Source organism: Temnothorax americanus, unplaced genomic scaffold (genome assembly GCF_048541705.1).
Source record: "Temnothorax americanus isolate GAGA-0224 unplaced genomic scaffold, ASM4854170v1 Scaffold110, whole genome shotgun sequence".
Taxonomy (NCBI): domain Eukaryota; kingdom Metazoa; phylum Arthropoda; class Insecta; order Hymenoptera; family Formicidae; genus Temnothorax; species Temnothorax americanus.
The window spans coordinates 294409-316042 of NW_027509243.1; the positions used below are offsets into that span (position 1 = coordinate 294409).

Sequence of the window (21634 nt, forward strand, 5' to 3'; positions counted from 1 at the left end):
CTACCTGCCCGTATGCGGCCGTACACCAAGGTCGCAAGGACAACGCAATACACTCGCGATATCGAACTCATTAACGCCTATCGCGATCTCCAGGGATTCGCCACAACGCTTGTACCACGGTTCCGCGGCCACGATACCATCCCGAGGCCCTTCGCTCTCGTTATCGATCGCGAAATTACACTCAATCTTAACATACGTTATCCCGAGCGAGAGCGTGTACCGGAGGGCGGTGTCGTGGCTTTATATATCGCGATTTACGGGCAACCTCACCGGGGATACGCCTCCTCCTGGGCTCCTCGCCGTCGCCTTCCACCACGATCCTCGATCCTCCAGACAAATATCGAAATACCCGACTCGGGGTGGCTATCGCGTATCTTACGAAACGTATCTCGCCGACGGACGACCAGAGAGTGAAAACGCTAGACCCGCTCGATTGCGGAATCGATACGGTACCCCTTCCGGAGGGGCGCGCGGGCCAATCGGGCGCGAGCTTGCAAGCCCGCGGTGTCCCGGCGCAGTGCTGTCAATACGAGATCCTTCGGGGGCGTGCAACGGTCCCTCGGCGGCGTGCGACTCCTCAATTCTGTCCTTAGCAGCGGACGGAATTCGGTTCTCGCCGGTGTGCCTCCGGTTTGACCCTGGGGCGGTGATCAGTCACCCCGTAGGTCGATGTTTTGTTGAGATCATTTGCTGAAGCCGGGTGTTTACCCAAGCGCTTGGGGCCCCGTTATCGGCGGCCTCGTCCGTCGCTGCCGCACGTGACGCCCGCCTGCCGCGTTGCTCTCGCCAGCCCGCAATCTCTGCTGCTTCCGCGTTTGCCACCCCTCCCGGGTTATCGATCGTCCTTGATTTCCTTCGCCAAGTACTCCCTCGAATGTTTGCCGTGGTGTGGGTGAGGTGCCGCGCGTATTACATTGCAAAAAAAAAAGAAAGTATTCAGAATGCGGAAACGCGATTTAATACGACCCCTGGAGATCTCGCCGTTGCCTCCCCGGTCCGTCCCTGGGCGCGAAATTCCGCGTCCTGTGACGGAGGCGGGGCGCCGCGACGATGCGGCGAGCCGCAACGTCACAGCAAAAACGAAGGTCTGTGCCAAAATTTACCTTGCTGACATTTTTTCCGAGGTTTCGCTTGATTTTTGTCTAAAGTGACTGTACTACATCCCCGTTGGAGATACTGCGTCGTGCGCCCGTACCCAGCCGCAAGATTCGTTGCGCCCGCGGCGTAAACAAGGGCGATAGCGTGTTCCGTTTAAACCAGCGTATCATTGTATGAACTATAGAATAAACAGTTGTGTGCAGGGTTGGCAAATTTAATCAATTTGTTTAAGGAGGTTTGATAATTACAACAAAATGCAGAGAGTTTCATGAAATTTTAATATGTTGTTCTGGAATGCAGAATAGAATTATGTGAATTTTTTAAGAATTTTTCACCGTCCCGTTTTGATTAAAATCTACTCCAAAAACTTAAAAAGTACAATTTTTGGATTAGATTTTTTTCAAAACGGGACGATAAAAAATTCCCAAAAAATTTACATAATTCTATTTTGTATTCCAAAACAACATATTAAAATTTCATGAAACTGGCTGCATTTTTAACATAGGTTTTTATGGGAAATGATATATTGCATATACCTTCAGAATGAAATAAGTGCAAGAAAAAATGCAAATCATAAGAAAAGAAAAATATGCATATGTAACTTAATAATTTACAAATAAATGAGCGAAAGAAAGGGGAAGGTTACCGCACATTTCGTAGAAAAATTAATTATTAAAGTATAAATTGCTTAATTTTTTGTCTGCTAGACTTCCACGGTCATGAACGACGTGAACAGCAGCACGCATTATACGCACGCGGCGACCAATCAAAGCAATCCCCTTCATTCCCATTACTTCAAACGCTAGTGCGTTGTTTCCAGAACCCCCGCGTCCCACTACTCCCTCCGATGAAGCCATCGAACCTCCTTAAAACTGTCTGATTAAAACTGATTTAAAACAGTGGACACTGTTTTAAACATTTTTGTTTTAAACAGTTTTAAACTACTGTTTAAAACTATTTAAAACACTGCAATTAAAAACATGTAATTATTTAAAAAAAATTGCAAAAAAAAAACAAAAACTAAGCTTTTATTTAGTTTTTTATTTATATTATTTGTATAGCATATAAATATAAAGATATATATCAATCAATTAATCTTTATTTCACTCCCCTCCCGGGGTTGGAAAGGCGTTTTTTTTCAGTAAAAACGTTCCCAAGAACTTTTACAAATTCTGCTATACAAATAAAATCATATACATTATACATTTTGTAGAGAGAAAACTTTGTTAGAGAGCGCTTGTGTGGCTTGTGAGAGAAAATTCTTATTTTTCGAGTGGTTGGCAGGCTTGTCTCCTGTGTGGTATGAGTGTGTGCGGGCAGAGTTCGTTGAGATATGCTAGCGACACGTGCGTTCTTGAGAAACCCCGAATAAAGATATCATTCCTTACATATCCGTGCCTTATTTACGCATCTTATTCAGTTCAAGTTTGAACATCTGGCGACCGTGACAGGACCCTGGCGTAAATAATCTCTTGTGATCATGGATAACTGCAAGAAGTTAAGGAAAACCGCGCGTGCGGCATTCACAAGGACATACAACTGGCTTTCAACGAATATAAGTAGAGAGGGAGCAATCGAGGATATACAAGCACAGTTTGCGTTGTTAAAAGATAAAGCCAGTGAAATCGAGGATCTCAACGATAAGTTGCAACAGTTACTACTCAATCAAGAAGAAATGACGGATCAGGACCTCGAAGAAGAATCCGCGACATGCGATGAATATCGTCTCAAGTATTATCGCATCAAGACACAAGTTACGAATCTGATGCAACCGATGCCCCCAATTGCAAATGACGGCGAGGCTGTTCAACCAAGAAACAGACGTGACAACGAACAAGCCATCCAAGATAAACGATTCAAGCTACCGAAGATCGAGTTACAGAAATTCAGCAGAGAGTTACGCGAGTGGTTGCAATTTTGGAGTCTCTTTAAGAATATTCACGAAAATCAACAGATTACCAAGGAAGATAAATTCCAATATTTAGTTCTGGCTATGGTAAAGGATTCTAGAGCTAGTGATCTCGTGAATAGTTATCCACCAATCGCGGAAAATTATGACAAAGTCATAGACAGTTTAAAATCAAGATTCGGTAAAAGCGATTTGTTAATTGAGCTATACGTGCGCGAGCTGCTCAAGTTGGTGTTGAACAACACCACTAAGTCGGGAAAGAAGCCATCCGTCGGTAACCTGTTCGATAAGCTTGAAACGCAGTTGAGAGCGCTCGAGTCGCTTGGTGTCACTACTGAAATGTGTGCGGCCATGTTGTATCCTCTAGTGGAATCTTCGTTGCCGGAGGAGACATTGAGAGTTTGGCAATGATCACCGGCGTCGTCTGGCGCTACCGTCGCAAAGGACAGGCTCACTAACCTCATGTCGTTTTTGGCGAAAGAGGTTCAGGCAGAACAAAGAATTGAAATGGTTGTTAGTGGTATCGGCATCACCTCAGAGGCAAAGGTGAAGGATAGGAATAAGAGAACGAAACAGGAAGCGTCGGAAACACCAACGGCGGCAGGACTTTTAACAGTAAATGAAACGATCGACTCTAAATGCATTTTTTGTGACAAACGGCATAACTGTGTGAATTGTGAAAAGGCTAAGAAACTATCTCTGGCAGAGAGGCAGAAGATTGTTAAATAAAAGAGAGCCTGCTTTTGTTGTGCCAAAATCGGACATAACCTCAAGAGTTGTCGTTATAAGGGTAAGTGTGCGTGGTGTGGTCACAGGCATATTCTGTTGTTGTGTTGTAGTGTGGCCTCTAATACGTCGAGCTCCGGAAGTAAAGCGAAGACGGACACTCAACAAAAGGACGTCGTGGAGAATCTGTCCAATCTGTCATCGGGCCCGGAAGTTTTTATGCAGACACTTATGGTTAAAGTATACAACGACAATCAGGAACAGTTAATTCGAGCGGTCGTTGACTCTGGGTCACATCATTCGTATATCTCAGCTGACGTAACTGCCAAGATGCAATTCAAGGAAACAGGTAATCGCACGATGATTCATTCGCTGTTTGGAGGCGTGAGTACTCAACCTCTGGATCACAAACGCTACCTCGTTTGTTTACGTAGTCTTGACGGTGGCTATGCGTGCAATTTCAACGCATTCGAGCAGAATAAAATATGTGTCAATATTCCCAGGGTGACCGGAGGTTCTTGGATCAAAGAACTAAGTAGAAAATCCATTAATCTCACAGATGCTAACCACGATGAAGTACCGATTTCCCTCTTGATAGGAGCCGATGTTGCTGGCAAGCTTCTAACCGGTCGAATAGTTCAACTTGATAATGGAGTAACGGTTGTTGATACCAAGTTTGGATGGACAATAATGGTCAAAAATCCATCGCACGTTTGTCAGCACAACGACAGTGTGGCGATCGCTTTTTCTATGTTTGTGGACGAGGCAAAGATCGAAGACCTGTGGAATTTGGACGTTTTGGGAATACAAGATCCCATCCAAAAATCTACGAAGGAACAGCATCAAGAAAACGTCCTAAAAGGCTTTCGACACTCTACAATCATAATCGAGCAAAGACGTTATGAAGTATGTTTGCCCTGGAAGGAGAACCACCCAACTCTACCGATGAATCGTGCGACGGCTGAGCGGAGGTTAGAAAGTACAAGCAAGAAGCTAAAACAAGATGGTCTCTACCAAGCCTACGACGACGTCTTTCAGGATTGGTTAAACGATGGTATAATAGAAGAACTTTCTAGCAATAAAGCAAAGGATTATGGACATTACCTGCCACACAGACACGTAGTTAAGGAAAATAGCACGACTCGGATTCGCCCGGTTTTCGATGCATCGTCAAGAGAAAGAGGAGGTCCCTCGTTGAATCAGTGCTTAGAGACGGGACCAAATTTCATCGAATTGATACCCGAGTTGCTGCTACGATTCAGGCTGCAGAAATTTGAAGTGATAGCAGATATACGAAAGGCATTCCTCCAGATTAGCGTTTCGAAACAAAATCGAGACGTTATGAAATTTTTGTGGAAGAGACGGCCTGAAGATACGGAATTTGTGGTCTATCGACACTGTCGTGTCGTTTTTGGAGTATCAAGCAGCCCATTTTTGCTGGGAGCAACCATCGATCTTCATCTGGAGAACATCGCTCGAGACTTGCCCAAGGAGGAGATCAACTTAATACGTGATCTTGCAAAATCCTTCTACGTTGACAACAGTATAACGAGTCACCCAACGGTCGACGAGGTAAAAAGTTTCAAAAAAAAGGCGACTCTATATGCGACATGAGTAAAGGAGGATTTGATCTTCGAGGGTGGGAGTATTCTGGCGATATGAATCCCTCGACAGAAACTCCAGTTTTAGGCCTTGTCTGGGATAAAGATGAGGACATATTAAAGATTTCCGGCCATTGTTTACAGCCAAGGATCCCCGAGGTAGTCCAAAAAAAGGAAGATTTTGGCAGCCACACAGAAGGTATTCGACCCGATTGGCATTGTTTGCCCGGTGCTCTTGTGCCCGAAGCTTATTCTGCAGGCATTGTGGACTAAGAAGACAAATTGGGACGAGACGGTCGATGAGGAGACGGGCGCAGCATTTGTCAAGTGGCTTCGAGACTTAGAGCTTCTTCGTGAAGTTAGAATTCCGCGATGGGCTTTTGGAGGAAATAATGATTTTTTGTCACTCCATTTGTTTGTAGATGCCAGTCAAGCCGCTTATGCCGCAGTAATTTTTGTAAGAGTTGTCTGCAGCCAGGGGATTAAAGTTCACTTAGTTCAGGCCAAATCTAGACTCGCACCCCTAGGAAAGCCAACGATTCCACGCCTGGAATTGATGGGTGCTGTTATTGGAGCTCGCTTACTGTGTAGCACCATCAAGTATTTGAATCGCCCTGAGGTCAAGGTATACTGTTGGATTGATTCTTCCACGGTGCTTGCATGGATCAAGAGAGAAAGTCAATGGGCGACGTTTGTCTGGCGACGAGTGCAAGAAATTAGGCAATTGACAGAACCTGATGATTGGCGTCATGTTCCTGGAGATTAAAACCCTGCTGATCTTCCGTCCAGAGGATGTTCTGCCAGGGAACTAATCAAGACTAAATGGTGGCTAGGACCACAATGGCTCTCGCGCCCTGAAGAAGAGTGGCCCCTAAGTAGATAAAACAGTGACAGTCCTAGGCCGGGGATCTCAGGGGGGTGAGGGGCGGGGGAGGGAAGGACTCGCGGACGAGAGGTCTGCCGGGAGGGGACGACTCGTTGGTGAGGGGGAGCGGGGGGGAGGACGACTCGTTGGTGAGGAGGAGCGGGGGGGGAGGACGACTCGTTGGTGAGGGGGAGCGGGGGGGAGGGGTCGGCGAGCGTGTCGGGACATGTTTATTAAATATTAATAAACATATCGTATTGACAGGGGGTACCGCCGAGGGGGGGGGAGGGGTCGTCACTTTATCGGCGCGGGGGTATTACAAAGGCTCCGTTCGGCTGCTGGAATTTTATCGGCGAATATAAACAAAACAGCGAGTTAGACACTTGACTCCGCAATGATCTCACCGATGACGATTTAACCGTTGCGGAGTCCTCTTCATGTTTTTTTCTAGGAAGAGCCGCTGTCTCTCTCGCTCCCATCCCCCGTTTGCGTTATCTCTTCCTCGCGCGCGGTCTCTCTTTCGCTCTTACATTTTCAATTTTTTCGGTAAAAAAAAGGAAAAAAAATACCTTAATCTCGACGAGGGAGGGCTTCATGGCCGCGGCCCACCGACATCCGTCTCAATGCTGCCGATAGTGCCCCCCGTGGATTTTGGCGGCCAGGGCGGTTGACGGGAGGAAGAGGAGAACCCGCAATGTGCACAATTTGAACCACGTCGAACACCAGCTCGTCCGCCAATCTCTCGTCCTCAGGTGTTGGACGATACTCGCGACCCTGCGCGAGGGAATCGGCGTAAGATTGCGCCCGCCCGCGTCCGAGAGCCGGGAGGCCGAGAGCGATCCTCAGCGCTCGCCCGCGTGAGATCCCGGGTGGCGTGCCCACCTGAGCTGTTGGGAGCAGGGGCGCGGGTGGCTGACGCGGGGGAGCAGCGGACCTCTCCTCTTGAATCTCACTTATTTGTGCCCGCCCGCGTCCGAGAGCCGGGAGGCCGAGAGCGTTCCTCAGCGCTCGCCCGCGTGAGATCCGGGGTGGCGTGCCCACCTGAGCTGTTGGGAGCCGGGGCGCGGGTGGCTGACGCGGGGGAGCAGCAGACCTCTCCTCTTGAATTTCACTATCACTATCCTCTAAATTGTCAATATCAATATCGGAATTAAAAAATTCCGCGATACTAACGTTTAGCACAGGCCGCTCGCGGGGGAAAAAACCGGCCCCCCCCCCAACCCCACCGGGGGGGGGGGGCCCGGGGTTTTAAAACCCCGGGGGAAAACCCGGGGAAAAAAAACCCCGCGGGGGGACAGGGGGGCTCCCCTTTTTAAAAACCAAAAAAGGGGGTCGAAATAAAATTTCCGAAAATTTAAAATTTTTTCCGTTTAAAAAATGGCATTTAAATTTTTTAAAACTTATTTCCCTTAAACGGGGGGTTTGTGGGGGAAAGGACCCCCAAAATTTTAATTTTTTTTAAAAATACAAAAAAGGAAAAAAAAAAAAAAAACCCCTTGGGGGGTTTGGGGGCCCGCCCCCCCCCAACCCCCCAAATCCCAAATTTTTTTTTTTTTTTTTTTGGTCGTGGAAAGGTTAAATAAATTTTTTGGGCGAGATTATGGGGGGTTTTTTTTTTTTCCTTCTTTTCCCTCCCTTAAAAGGGCCCCCCCCTTTTCCGCGCGTTCTTCCCCTTTTTTGCCCCCCCCCTTTCCGGGGTTTCCTTTTTCCCCTTTTTTTTTTTTTTTTCCCCCCTAGTTGGGGTTTTTGGGAAAAACCCTTAAAAAAAAACCCCGGGGAAAAAAGTTCCCGGGGTTTTTTTCCCCCTGCCCCCCCGCTTTTTCATTAAAAAAAGGGAAAAGTTTTTTGAATGTTTTTTTAATTAATTTTTAATTTTTTTTTTTGGGAAATTTTTGGGCCCCAACAGTTCACAATCACTTTTTTTTTCCCGGCCATTTTAAAATAAAACCGGTGCGCTTTTAAAAATTTTTTTTTTCCTTTCCCCTTTTTTTTTTGTCCCCCCCTTTTTTTAAAAAAAAAGGGTTGGGGGTTTTCCCCTTTTCCCCGGGTTTCCCCCCCCTTTTTGCTCGCTTTTTTCCCCCTTTCCCCGCCCCAAACGTTGCGTTTTCCGCTCGCAGTTTTCCCCCCCCTTTCCCCACTTTCCTTTCTTTCGTCCCCCCTTTTTTGGGGCTTTTTTCCCGGGGGCCCCCAAAAGTTTCCCCGGGGGGCAATCCCTTTTCCCAATACCCCCCTTCTTGCTTTTTTTCTCCTTCCCCCCCCTTTTCGCCGCTTTTTTGTTTAAAAAGAAATTTTAAAAATTTGGGAAAAAAAAAAGATAATTTTTAAAAAAATTTTAAAAAATATGCTTTTAAAAAAAAAAATTACTTTTTTTCCCGGGAAAAGGGGAAGGGACAATATTATCGGCCCCCCCCTTTACCCCTTTCCCCAAAAAACAATATTTTTTTTTCCCCAAAAAAAATTCCCCACGAAAAAATTCCCCAAAAACCCCCAAAAAAATTTAGGGGGGGATAAAAGGGGAAAAGGGGGTTTAAAAAAAAAGGTGAAACCCACCCCCGCCAAAAAAAAAAATTTTTGGCTGGGGAAAAAACCCCACCCCCCCCCCGCAAAAGCCAGGAAAAAAAAAAAACCCCCGGTTTTTGGGGCGGCCCAAAAAAAGGGCCGGGGGCCCCCCCCCCAAAAATTTCCCCCCCCAAAAACCCCCGGCCCCTTTTTTAAAAAAAGCCCAAAAAGACCCCAAAAAACCTTTTTCCCCCCCGGAAAAGGGCCCCCAAAAAAAAAGGCCCCCCAACGGGGCCCCTGAAAACCCCCCCCCCCCCAAAAAGGAAGGGGTTCCCCCAAAACCCGGGCCCAAAAGGCCCCAAAAAAACCCCCCAAAAAGGGCCCCCCGGAAACCCAAAAAAATTGTAAAAACCCCCCCAAAGACCCCCATAGGCCCCCCCTTTCCCCCCCCAAAACCCCCAAAAATTTTAAAAAGCGGCCCCCCGCCCCAAGCCAGGGCGGCCAAAAAAAACCCAACCCCACCCCAAAAAACCCCCAAACCCTAAAAAAAAAAAAAAAAGGAAGAAAACCCCCAAAAAAAAATTTCCCCGCAAAAAAATAAAAACAAAAAACCCCCCCCAAAAATTAAAAAAACCCCCCCGCCCCCCCCCCCGTTGGACAACCGGGAAAACCCCCCAAAAAACCCAAAACCCCCAAAAAACCCCCTTTTTCCCCCCAAACCCCCCGGCCCTTCCCCCCAAAACCCGGAAAAAACCCGCCCCCCAAAAAAACCCACCGCCCCCAAAAAAACCACCCCAAAAAAAAACCCCCCCGGGAAAAAAAAAATTAAAACCAAAAAAACCCCCCGGCCCCCCCAACTTTTAAAAAACTATGTAAGGGGGGGGGGGGGGGAAATTTTTAATTTTGGGGGGGGGAAAAAGGGCCCAATTAACCCCCTGAAGTTTTAAGAGAGGGGATTAGGTAAGAGGGTTTTTTTTTTTTATTAAGACTTTCCCCCCCCCTTTTCCCCCCCCCTTCCTTTTTAAAAAAAACCCCCAAAAAAACATTTTTAAAACATGTTCTCAAAAACTGCCCCCCCCCCTCGAAGCCCCCCGATTTAAAATTCGCCCCCAAAACCTATTTTTTCCCCTTTAAAATTTTTGGGGTACCAACTATCGACTAATGGGGAAAGGAAAAACATTGAAAAATTTCACATATTTTTAAATTTTTTTTTTAAAAAGATGACAATTCTTCTGGGTTTTTTTCGCCCCCCTTTTTTAAAATTTTTTAAAAAAATTTTGAAACGAAAAATTCCCCTTAAAAAACTTTTTTTCCCACATCGCATAGTATTGGTAGCTCTAGAATATTTAAAGATTGATATCTTGGGAAAACCGCATCCAGATTCTCGATTTTGGGTTTTCTCGTTTAAAATTTTCAACAGATCCACCACCCCCCCCGTTTTTTTGGGCATCCCTTGACTACAGGGGGTCGCATCTTGTCGTCATCTTTGTGGGGCGTCGTCATCGTTTCGTCCTTTTTTCTCACCGGCCCGGCCGATGAAATTTTTAAAAGCAAAAAACCCTTCCCCGTACGGCAGGGGTTTTCCCCTCTTTCCCCTCGTAATCCATGGTGATTGCGAATCAACCGGGGAAAACGCACGTTTTTGGGGGGATTTTGTGAGGAGATTCCAGGGGCCCTGGGGCATGTAAAGATGTAAGGGGGCCAAAAGGGGCCCCCTTTTTTAAAACACCCCCCCGCCCCTTTACACAATTTTTTCCCCCCCCACACAAAAACCCTTTAAAAGGGGACGAACTTTTTGGGGGGGACATAAAGATTCCCCCCTTTTTTCCCCCTTTGAGTGTAAAAGGGAAAAGGGAAAGACCCCCCGTTTTTCGCGAAAAATCTGATTTTTATATCCTGCCCCCCCTTTTTTTTTTTCCCCGCAAAAATTTTTTTATGGGGGGGAAAAAAAGAAAAAATTTTTCCCCTCGACGTTCCCCCCGAAAAATAACTTTTTTTGGGGCACATTTTTTGGGAAAAGGTTGGGGGGCCGACCCCGCGATCGGGTATGATGAGACAGTACGGGGGGGATTGGGCGGCGGTGGGGTTTTCCCTGAAAAGGGGAAATTTTGTCTGACTCCCCCCGGGGGTTTTTTTTTACGGATTCGTTTTTTTTCCCAGAGAAAAAAAACGATATCCCCCAAAAAGGGCCGTTACGTAGAAAATCAAAAATTTTGGGGACTGGGCCCCCAGATTTCGACCCCCAAAAAGCCCCTTGCAAAACCGGTAAAATTTCGAAAAAAAATCGGCCCACGTTTTTTCCAAAAACCCCCAAAATTAAAAACGTCGTGGGGTGATTTCCCCCAGTTTAGGTAGATTTTTTCCCCTTTTGGGGAAAATTTGGGAAAATTTGTCGAAGGGGCCCCCGTGTCCGGGGACATGACTTTTTTTCCGACCCTTTTGGGGCCAAAAGCGAAGATGAGGGGATCGCGGTTTTTTCCTTTTTAGGAGCCCCCTTTTTTTTGCCCACGAGTGTTGGTCGTGTTTTCGGCAAAGGGGATACTCTTACAAAAACCCCCCCGAACGGAACCCATATTTTAAAAAACCCCTCCGTTTTCCCCCCAAGGGTTTTGCAGCATCGAAAAATTTTTTCCTCGCTCAATACCACGTAAAGGGTTCCCCCCCACTGTATTTTGGGAATTTTTGACAGTAGGCCCCCAAAGGGGGATTTTTCCCCCCCCGAAAAATTTTTTCGGTGCCGATCAAAAAAAATTTAAAATTTGTACGAGCGTTAAAACACCACCCCTTTTTTTAACCCCCGAAAACCCCCGTAACATTTTTTAGCGGTAGGGGAAAAAATTTAAGTATCCGTTCGCTTAATGCGGTTCCCCCCGTTTTGCAGGATCACGTTTCCCCGTCGGACAAAACCCTTTTTTTTCGAGTTTTTTGAGGGGCTGGTTTTCCCCACGTTTTTTTTCCCCCATAAAACTCCCCCCCCCCCGTCAAAAATCGTTCAAAAATTTTATCGAACATGAACCGACGCAATTTTTTTTCCCCCAAAACCAGGGGCCCCCGGCCCCTTTTGGCCCCGGTGCCCCTTTGGGCACCGTCAATTTTCCCCTTTTTGACTAGAAAATTTTTGCAGGGAAAAAGTAACAGATCCTCTTTTTTTTGGGGGGTTTTGTATCTCTCGCTATCCCCTCAAAATTTGTGTTGGCTCCCGGGGGTTTTTCGTTGAGCCCCCGATTTGACGAGGCATGGGGAAAGAAAAACCCGGGTCCCCCCCCGAGTTAAAAATTTCAGCCCCCGTTCAGATTTTTTGCCCCCCCGAACCCCCCAAAATTTGGGGAAAATTTAAAAATTTAAAAGCTTTTAAACTTTTTTCCCCCCTTCTGTTTTTGGGGCCCATTTTTAAAAAGGGTACCAAAAGTCTTTTTTGGGGAAAAGGGGCGTCGTCGCAATCGTAAAGATTTTCCTTTTTTGGGGTTTGCTTTTTCCCCCGAGTCGTTAAAAACGAGCTTTTTCACACGTCGCGCGTTATCGCTGTACCCGGGGCGACGTGTAAACCCCGACGGTGACTCTTCCCCCTTTTAAAAAAACGAGAAAAACGTCCGTCTAAAAACCTGCGCGTATCGTTAAACCTAACGCTTCGCGCGATGATGGGCCCCATAAATGTTTTTGGCCGGCGTTTCCGAAAACTTATATCCCGGGGGTTTTCCCCTGGGAAAAAATTCCCCGTATCGTGTGAAAAATTTTTTCCGTTCCCCGGAAAAGCACCCGGGGTTTTTAAATTTAAAAATCCCCCCCGGGGGAATTTTACGTTGAAAATTTTAAAAGACGCTCCGATTTTGTCCAAAAGGCCCCCGGGGTGAAAAATACGCTTCGCGAAAAACCCCAAAACAGCGACCCAAAAGTTGTTCGGTTTTTTAAAAATTCACTCTGAAACCCCCACTTGATCCCCCCTCTTCACGTTTGTAATTTGGGGGGGAGCACAAAACGATTTCCGGGGGGCCCCTTTTTCGTAGCCTTCGCGCGAGGGGTCGCCCTCGCGCGATTTTTGGGCCCACCAAAAAAACGATCGGGGGGGGAAAACGTTTCCCCCGCGGGGGGGGTTTTTTGGGGGTGAAATTTCTTTTTTAAAAAATTTTTTTTATTTTTTCGTTCTCGTACGATCCCTCGGAATAAAAAATTTCCGTGCCCCCCCTCGAAAAAATAAAATTTATTGTTCGAAAAATTTTACGTTGGGAAAACGTGTGATAGCCCCCAAAACACCCTTAAAACCCCCAGTTCGTAGTCCCCCCTTTTTTAAAAACCAAAAGGGGGGAAAAAAAGTGCTCCGCGGGGGGTGCTGCTTTTTTCCCCCCCGGGAAAAGGGGAAAGTTATAACATGTCAGGGGAAAAAACCCTTTTAAAAAAAACTGAGTAAAACCCCGGCCCCCCCCCGGGGGGTTTTTAAATTTTTTCGTCGATCCCCCCCCGGGGAACCCCAGGCAAAAATTTTCCAAAAAAAGTTTAAAATTTTAAAACGGGGGTAAAACGGGGGAATTGTACTCGATCTTTGTCACCCTCGGCCCAAAAATTCCCAAAACCCAAATTCCCCTTTTGGGGGGTCAAAAATTCCCCAACTGTCGAAATAAGAAATCGTTTTTCCCTTTTTGGCGAAACCCCTCCCCAAAAAAACCCGGGGGCCCCCTGCGCGCCCAAAAAATTTCCCAAAACCCCCGGGGGCCTTTTCTTTTTTGACGTAAAACCCCCCATCGGTACGAATAAAGCCATGAAAAAAACCTCTAAAAAACGGTAGGGCGGCCAAAAGCCCTTCCCAAAACGTTTCCCAAAATTTTAAAAGTTAGTCGTAATACCCCCGGGCATTTTTTAAATTTTTTTTTTTTTAAAAATTTTTTTTTTTTTTTTAACCCTAAATCCCCCCCCTTCCCCCGGGTTTTTGGGGGGCCCGGGGACAAACCCTCGCCCGGGGATTTGTACGGAGCGAGAAAAATCCCCGACCTTCCGCGGGGGGGGTTTTTTTCCCGGGGGTTCCCCAAAACTTTTCCCAAACCCCCCCGGCGCGGGGGTTTGTTATGGGGTTTAGGGCCTTTCGACTCCCCCCCCTTTTCCCCCACCCCGCCCAAAACCCCAAAAATTCCCCCAAAAACCGGGAAAAATCGGCAACCCCAAACCCGGGGCCCCTTTCGCTGTCGGAAGTACCCCCTTTTTTTGGGGTTTTTTTTTTTTTCTTCGCATTTTTTTTTTTTTTTTTTTGGTTTTTAAAATTTTTTCCCGGGCCCTTCGGCTTCCCTTTTTAAGGTCGCCCAGAGGGCCTTTTGCGGCACCCCCTTTTCTCCGGAGTCAAATCTCTCGCGGTAATGCGTTTTTCGCGCTTCCGCAGCGAGTATCCCGTCCCCCCCGTGTCTCTCGGGGGGATCGCGGGGACGCGAAAGGCTTGTCGTGGGGGCGAAAAAAATCCGCCCCCCCAAAAAATTTTTACCTTTTAGCCCCCCCCCGCCAATCTTCTTGTAAACCCCGGTTTTCCCGGGGGCCCCAAAAAAATTGGGGGGCTGGGAAAAAAGTAATTTTTAAAAAAAGTGGGGGTTTTTGCCGCGATTTAAAAAAAAATTCCCAAAAAATTTTTTTTTTTTTTGTTAACAAAATTTTTCCCCAATCCTTTTTTCATTGGCGCGGGGCCCCTTTTTTGTGCTTGGGGCCCCCCCCCGGGGGATTGGGGAAAAATTTGTAACAGCGCATATGTCTGAACCTCCAAAAACCCCCTTTAAATGTTCCGGAAGTTTTTTCCCCCCGTAGTGGGCGTTTATCGGGGCCCCCCGTTTGCACGAACGGCTTTCCCCCCCAAATTTTCGCTGTTTTTTCCCTCCCCTCGCGAATATCGGAAAAATCCGCCCCTTTAAGGGGGGAAAATTTTTTTTCTACTGCGATTCGCGGGTTTTCCCCCCGGCCATTTTAAAAAAGGGGTTCGAGGCGCCCCCAAAAAAGGGAGTGTGGAAAAAAAGAGTTCGTGGGGGCAACCGTTGGGATTCGCGTGACGAAAAATTTTTCCGACAGAAACGGTCGATGGGGGGGAAACCCTTTTTGAAACGGGAAAACGGGCCATGTTTTCCCCGCACTTAAAAAAACCCCCGATCATTTGCGGGGCCCCCTTTTTAAATTGGGGGGAAAAAAACCCCCCTTCTGATCAGCTTTGGAAAGTCCCCCCCGGTGTAAAAATTTTTTTTAAAAAAGTACGTGACTCGAAATCCCCCCAAAAAACCGAAAAAAAACGATATTTGGGAATTTTGTTTTACATTTGAACGACAAATTTTTCTATTTTTTCGTTTTCTCCCAAAAAAAAGTTTTTTGACGTCATTTTTCCCAAAACCCCCCGACGCACGTCCCAAAATCGATCTTCGGGGTTTTTTTATTTTTGTGCGATAAGCAAGACGGGGGGGGAGAGAGGTTTCTCAATGGGGAGGCACTCGACGTCGACCCCCCTTTTTTTCTCTGTCAGACGTAAAGCGAGAATACCCCCAAAAAACTGATAAAAAGGGCAACGCAATTTTCTGATCCTGTTCAAAAAAAGGGGGGGGAAAACCCTTTTTTTAAACCCTGTAACAAAGATCCGTGAATAACCCCCCTGTCGTACGATAATTTTTTTTGTTGTGCCCAAAAATTGTTGGCAAAAAAGTACCGGGGGTTTTAGGGAAAAGGGGGAAAAGGGAAAACGCGTTTTTTAACGGCCGATAAAAGAAAAGGATTTAAGTGTTCGCGATACCGAAAACGATCCCGTTTTGGGTTTTTATAAAACCCCCCTCGGAGGGGGAAATTAGCGTTTTTTTAGAGAGAGAGATCGAAAAATCTCTTTTTTTTTTTTCCCCGAGGGGGGGGGATTTTTGAAACAAGAATATTTGCGAACGCGAGAAGGTCAAAGAGTGCAAAAAAGAAAAAAAATTTGATTTTGCAAGAAAAATTTTTTCTTTGAAGACCGGGAAATCGAAAGACTTGAGTTGGAAAAAGCAAATTTTTAAAAAAAATCTTTGGAAAACCCTTTTTAAAAAAACTTGGGGCCCCCGAAACTTGATCGCGGTGAAAAAAAAGGAGCCGACGGAGAGCGACGCTGACGCGAAAATCGAACCGCTATTCGTTCAACAGCGCGGGGAGAAAAGAAGCATGCTACACCGAAAAGAAAGAAGAAACGACTAAACTCTTGGCCGGATCTGTCATCGACACCGTGTAAATCTGATCAATAGAAATGACCGATAACCTCTACACCGATAACCTCTACACCGACGCGAACCGTGCAACGTACAAGTCCCGAATTTCTTGAAACCGCGAATGTTTTTGAAACCACGGACGACTCGATCAGGACGACCGTTCATAATCGGTTGCAAACGTCGGAGGGTCGAAAATGATTTATAGAATCGTTGGAAGATCACTTGGGTCCACTGAACCGAATTTACATCGCAGATGTTTTGGGCGCCTGTCCATCGATGGACATAGCGTACGGCGTTTATCTCGGCAATAATAAATTGATGCTCGGTAATAAAAGTTTTGACGTAGACAAAGCGGATAACATTTATATCGACGGCGTACGATACGCCGGCACACCCGGTATTTACGAGTTGATCTTCAAAAAAATATCCAATGACGCGATCTACACGGAGGACGATAAGATCAAGTACAGGAGCATATTGTTGGCAACGAGTGCTCATAAATACAAGCACGATCCTCTCGGGCGACTAAAGGGCAACGCGGGATTTAAGTATCGATTTGTAATCTCACCGTTGATGTCTACCGAATCCAAGAAGAAAAAATCCGGAAGGGGATTATCCATACCTCGCGCGATGACGCTAACCGACAATAAGATCGACTACGTGCACTGGGACGACCCCAACGAGCTGGTGGATCGTCTGCGATTGCTCGACGCTTCGCGTCAAGCTGGCAACAATGCCCACGACAACGAGATCATGTCGATCATCGAGGAACTTCGCGAAGCCGGGCTTATTATATATTAAACCATGCGACGGCGATCCATTCAATCAGCGTCGAAATGCCGATCAACAAATTTGGATTGTTCGAGCACAGCGGAGACGCGACGAACGCTATTTCGTACCATCGGTGGAGCGGATTAATGAGAAATTTCGTGCGCAATAACGCTCTGTGTCGCGCCGCCACGGACTTTGACGCAAAGTCGCGCAAGATTCGTCGCGTAGCGCAACCTGAGACTGACGGTAACGCGGTTAACAAACTGTACGTTGATCAATTCTTTAAAATGTTGAACAATCAACGAAAAGAATCAGACGAGAAGCTGACGACGTTCGAGAAGGATCTGCAAGCGTTACGGACTGCGATAAACAAGCTTTGCCATTCGACTACCGTTGAATCGGACGCGACAACGAACAAGAATGGACAAACGGTTTAGCAGAAACGACTATCGAAAGGCGTCGAGTGAAGAGAAGCAACGGTTCATTAACGACGGCGAGGAACGGCAACGAACAATTCGAGAACGGTTGTCGGACGGCTGTCTAGCGGTTCGAGAACGCTTGTCGGACGGTTGTCAAACGGTTCAAAAACAGCTTAAAAACGATTACGAGCGGTTTAGAAACAGCTGCGAACTACGCGGAGACAGGAAAGGCTACAAACGGCTAGAGAACGTCGACGACGACGACGACGATGAGTGGTAAGAAGCAGTTATCTGACGACGACGACGAGCGACAACGAACGATTCACGAATGGTTCAGAAGCGGTTACGAATGGTTCAGAAGCGGTTACGAACTGTTCAGAAGCGGTTGCGAACTGTTTGGAAACTGCTACAAACGATGCACTAGAAGTAGAAACGGCGACAACGAAACATGAGACTGTTAAAATCGACCGATGCGGATAAAAATATCGAAAAGCGACGACTCGTCGAGGAACTGCACGCTCCGGCGAGAAGAAATTTTTCCCGAAGACACGTCATAGTGCGAGGGTACGACGACCTGTGGCAGGCTGACATCGTCGAGATGCGTCCGTACTCGCGTTTCAACGGAGGCTACCACTACATACTCACCGTCATCGATGTGTTGAGCAAGTACGCGTGGGCCGTGCCGCTCAAGGGTAAAGGCGGCAGCGAGACAGCCGACGCTATCACTGAGATAATTCGACGCAGCGGGAGGTGCCCTAGTAATCTACAAACCGACATGGGGAAGGAATTTTACAACACCGACGTGCAACGTCTTGTGAGAAAACACGACATCAATCATTCCACGTATTCGGTGTTGAAGGCGTCGGTCGTCGAGCGATTCAATCGTACGTTAAAGAACAACATGTGGAAGATGTTTACGCTCAACGGAAATTACAAGTGGGTCGACGCGTTGCCGCGACTCGTGTCGGATTACAACGCGCGCAAGCATCGAACCATCGGCATGCGACCCGTCGACGTTACCCCCGCGAAAGCCGAAAGACTCTTGGCTACGGTGTACAGCGCGATAAAGATCGCGGGTCCGGCAAAATTCAAAGTGGGTGACTCGGTGCGCGTTAGCAAATACAAAACAATTTTCGAGAAGGGCTACACACCGAATTGGACCACCGAGGTGTTTAAGATCGTTAAAGTGCAGCGTACCAATCCCGTAACCTATCTACTCGAGGACTATCGTGGAAAATCCGTCTCTGGAGGGTTCTACGAGCACGAGTTGCATCGCGCGACTTATCCAGACGTGTATCTCGTGGAGAAAGTACTGCGCAGGAGGGGCGACGAGGTTTACGTTAAATGGTTGGGATTCGATGGATTGCACAACTCATGGATACACAAGATCAATGTTATTTAATTCGTGTAAACTGTATTTTTATTCTTAACATAAAAAATGCAATATCTAATATGTAATACATGTAAAATGTTTGAAATATGAAATACATATAAAGTACGTAAAAAAAATATGAAATACACATGTGTAATATCTTTATTATAATATTCTTTCCAATACTGTAATATAATACTCACAATACGTTACGTTATACTACATTCACACACATTTGTACATACATACGTTATACTACTACTACTACATTATATATTACGATACATACATATACTATACATACGTTATACTATACATACGTTGTACAATACATATGCTATACAATACATACGTTATACAATACACACATTATACAATACACACGTTACAAAGGTATTCGATAATGTCCCCACGGTAACGTATCGGTCGAATTAGGTATAATGTATCGCTTGTCGTCGTACGGACTCAGAGCGATTTTTGTTTCGGATACGGTGTACACCTCGTGTTTTTCGGACCTTATGCAAGCCTGCTGTCGCTTCATTTCAATTTCGTCTCGCAGACATCTCGTGTAATCGTCGAACGTTATCGACCTGGTTACGACGTTGCTCTTGACACCTTTCGCTTTTTTACAGTCTTTCTTACCATCCACTCGCAAGGCATACATTTTCGCCCTGAGTCCGACGAATTCGGTCATGATCGCACCGTTATTCTCGTCCTTCATCAAGCCCGGCACTTTTTTGTTCTCGAGCGTTATACCGTACGCGTTGTCGATCGCGTAATCGCTCGTGTCGAATCTAGCGATATCGCGTTTCACGTTCTCGTACACATTCTCGCACTCGATGTAGTATATCAGACTGTCCGTATCGGTATACATAATTCTACACTTGTCGCGATACAGGGGAGACATGTACTCGTGATGAAATTCGTACAAACAGACTTTCGATATGTCGAGAATGCACATGCCGACGTATATAGGTTTGTCAAATTTAACCTCGAGTTTTCGCAGTTCGACGGCTATCAGATTTTCTGAAAAAACGCTCTTGCTGTGAAAATTTGGTTTTGAGATTAGTGCCTCCGCGCCGTATCTACCGTTCCACTTTGTCACTAATTTTACATCGACGTGATTTCGAACGTTCTCCATCGTTTTCCCGAAAACCGCGTTGTTCATCAATTTATACAGATTTTTCTCGAAATTGTTTTTGGCCAGTGTTCTAAATTTTGTATTGAGTTCGATGTAATTGCAAAGCCATGGAGATTGAGCGAATTGCAATACGCGATGAATTTTTGTAACGCGAAGACCGTGGCGCGTGCATTGCTGTAGATTGCGGTAGTGTGTGACATAACGCTTCTTATCGTACAGCGTGGCGAGAAGTTTGTCCTGCCGTTTGCCGGGTGGTTTATCGCGCGTCGGACAGAACGGTAGGTCAGCGTGCGCGTCGTGTTTATTCTGCGGATACTCTAAATCGACTTCGAAAATGTAACCCGTGGGCGAATCCAAAGCGATCGCGCTAAACTCGAAATTCGAGACGTCTTCGACCCATCGAAAGTCTGCATAAGGCAATGGTTGACACATTGCCCAGCCGTACAAGTTGTTTACGTCAAAATACATCAGGTATGACGATGGTTTCGATGTATCGTAAGATTGCATGTACCTGTTATTGGCCAGCGCGTATCTGCCGGAACATTGACTCAGACCACCGCTTATACCGCGTTCGATGAACATAATCATGTCAATGTCCGTGAGCAGTTCAAAATTGATACCCGTATGCTTCAACATAGCGTCCCACGTAAACCCCCCCTGGGGAAAATATACTTTAAATAACTTTAAAGTTCTTAAAAGTAATCTTAAAAATTCAAGAGTTTACTTAATAAATTTTTAGGTAAATTAAAGTGTGTACAAGGTTAATCTAAAGTAATTTAAGAAATTTAAAAGTATTTCAAAACTGACTGTAAAATAATCTTAGAAAACCAAAGGTTTTAAAAACTGACTTTAAAATAGCATTCTGATACTCTAAAGGATTGGAAAAGTAGCTTTAAAGTAATTTTAATAAATCTTAGGTAATCATAAGAAATCATTAAACTTTAAAGTTTTTTTTATGAATCTTGATCTTAACTTAAAAGTTACATGAAAGCAAACTTTTAAGAAGATTTATCTCATGTGGTTAAATCTTCAAGGTTTAGGGCCAGTTTCACAAGTGTCGGTTAACTTTTAATCGTAGATTAACTCACTAAGGTGGATGTTAGAAAGAGACGAAGAGTGAGTTAATCTAAGATTAAAAGTTAACCGACACTTGTGTGAAACTGGGCCTTAAAGTTATAAAGTTAAAGTTATAAGTATTTTAAAGTTATAAGGTTTACAGTTATAGAGGATAACTCTTAAGTTATTTTTTTTTTATTATTATTTCTATATTGCATCTGGAATTTTTAATGTGTTTTTAAGTTTTAAAATAAAAAATAAATATTTATCTTCTTTTATATGTTTGTCCTTATTAGGAAGAGATAATTTATAAGATTTTCTTTAGTTTTTATAGTTTGCTTCTATTAAAACGAGTATAAAGAATAAAGGATTCGTATAAAGAATTCCAAGTAAAAAACAAAATTGTATTAAATTATCGTCAGGTTTGAATATATTAAGTAGCATGTTTTACAATAATTGCAGTATTTTAACAAATAGAGCCGCAAATTTCTAATGAGCCGGCACTGGTTTCTGACATTCACCCGACATTAAGAAATATTATATCATATATTCAATTCAAAATTTTATTACTCTTTTTAAACTGAATTTGTTTCTTAAAATAATTTTTGAAAAATTATATATTTGCGCTGGGGTTATGACATGTATGGACTATATATAACACTTTATATCAAATTAAGAAGTAGTCTACCACGTAGCAGTTGGCTCACGATCCAGAAGTCCCGAGTTCGAATCCCACCAGGTAAGTGTGTTTTTCAAATACGAGAAAATATTTATAATTATAGACTGCATCTTAAGAAACAAATTTAGTTATAAAATAGTAATTAAATAATAAAATTAAAAATTTTTTTTTTGAGTGTGTTATAAGATTACTTTAAACAATAATTTTTTAAAGTGTCCAAATGTTTCGTGCGCGACCGAGGTACCCTCGGGACACGAAGTATGCCGGGACCACCCTGTCCAGGGCGCGGGGCAAGAACCAAGGACGTAGCGAAAAGA

At 45.2% G+C, this 21634-nt stretch overlaps 2 protein-coding genes across 2 annotated transcripts; one reads left to right on the forward strand and one right to left on the reverse strand.

The window, feature by feature from the left end:
- The first annotated feature begins 3469 nt into the window (after window positions 1-3469).
- On the forward strand, window positions 3470-5347 carry LOC143908669 (uncharacterized). The gene is made up of 2 exons (XM_077426417.1): window positions 3470-3717; window positions 3847-5347. Exons 1-2 carry the CDS (start codon window positions 3470-3472, stop codon window positions 5345-5347), a joined length of 1749 nt encoding a protein of 582 aa, XP_077282543.1.
- Window positions 5348-18817: 13470 nt separating this feature from the next.
- LOC143908663 (uncharacterized) lies at window positions 18818-20908 on the reverse strand. Its single transcript, XM_077426413.1, has one exon. The coding sequence runs from the start codon at window positions 20216-20218 to the stop codon at window positions 18827-18829; it is 1392 nt and encodes a 463-aa protein (XP_077282539.1). The 5' UTR covers window positions 20219-20908; the 3' UTR covers window positions 18818-18826.
- Between the last annotated feature and the right edge of the window lie 726 nt (window positions 20909-21634).

Excerpts from the sequence above, each read along its gene's own strand:
- LOC143908669 (XM_077426417.1), top strand. The coding sequence starts at position 3,470 with ATGTCGTTTTTGGCGAAAGAGGTTCAGGCAGAACAAAGAATTGAAATG. Across the intron at positions 3,718-3,846 it reads AAACTATCTCTGGCAGAGAG|TGTGGCCTCTAATACGTCGA; the intron begins GCAGAAGATTGT and ends GTTGTGTTGTAG.
- LOC143908663 (XM_077426413.1), bottom strand. The coding sequence starts at position 20,218 with ATGTTGAAGCATACGGGTATCAATTTTGAACTGCTCACGGACATTGAC.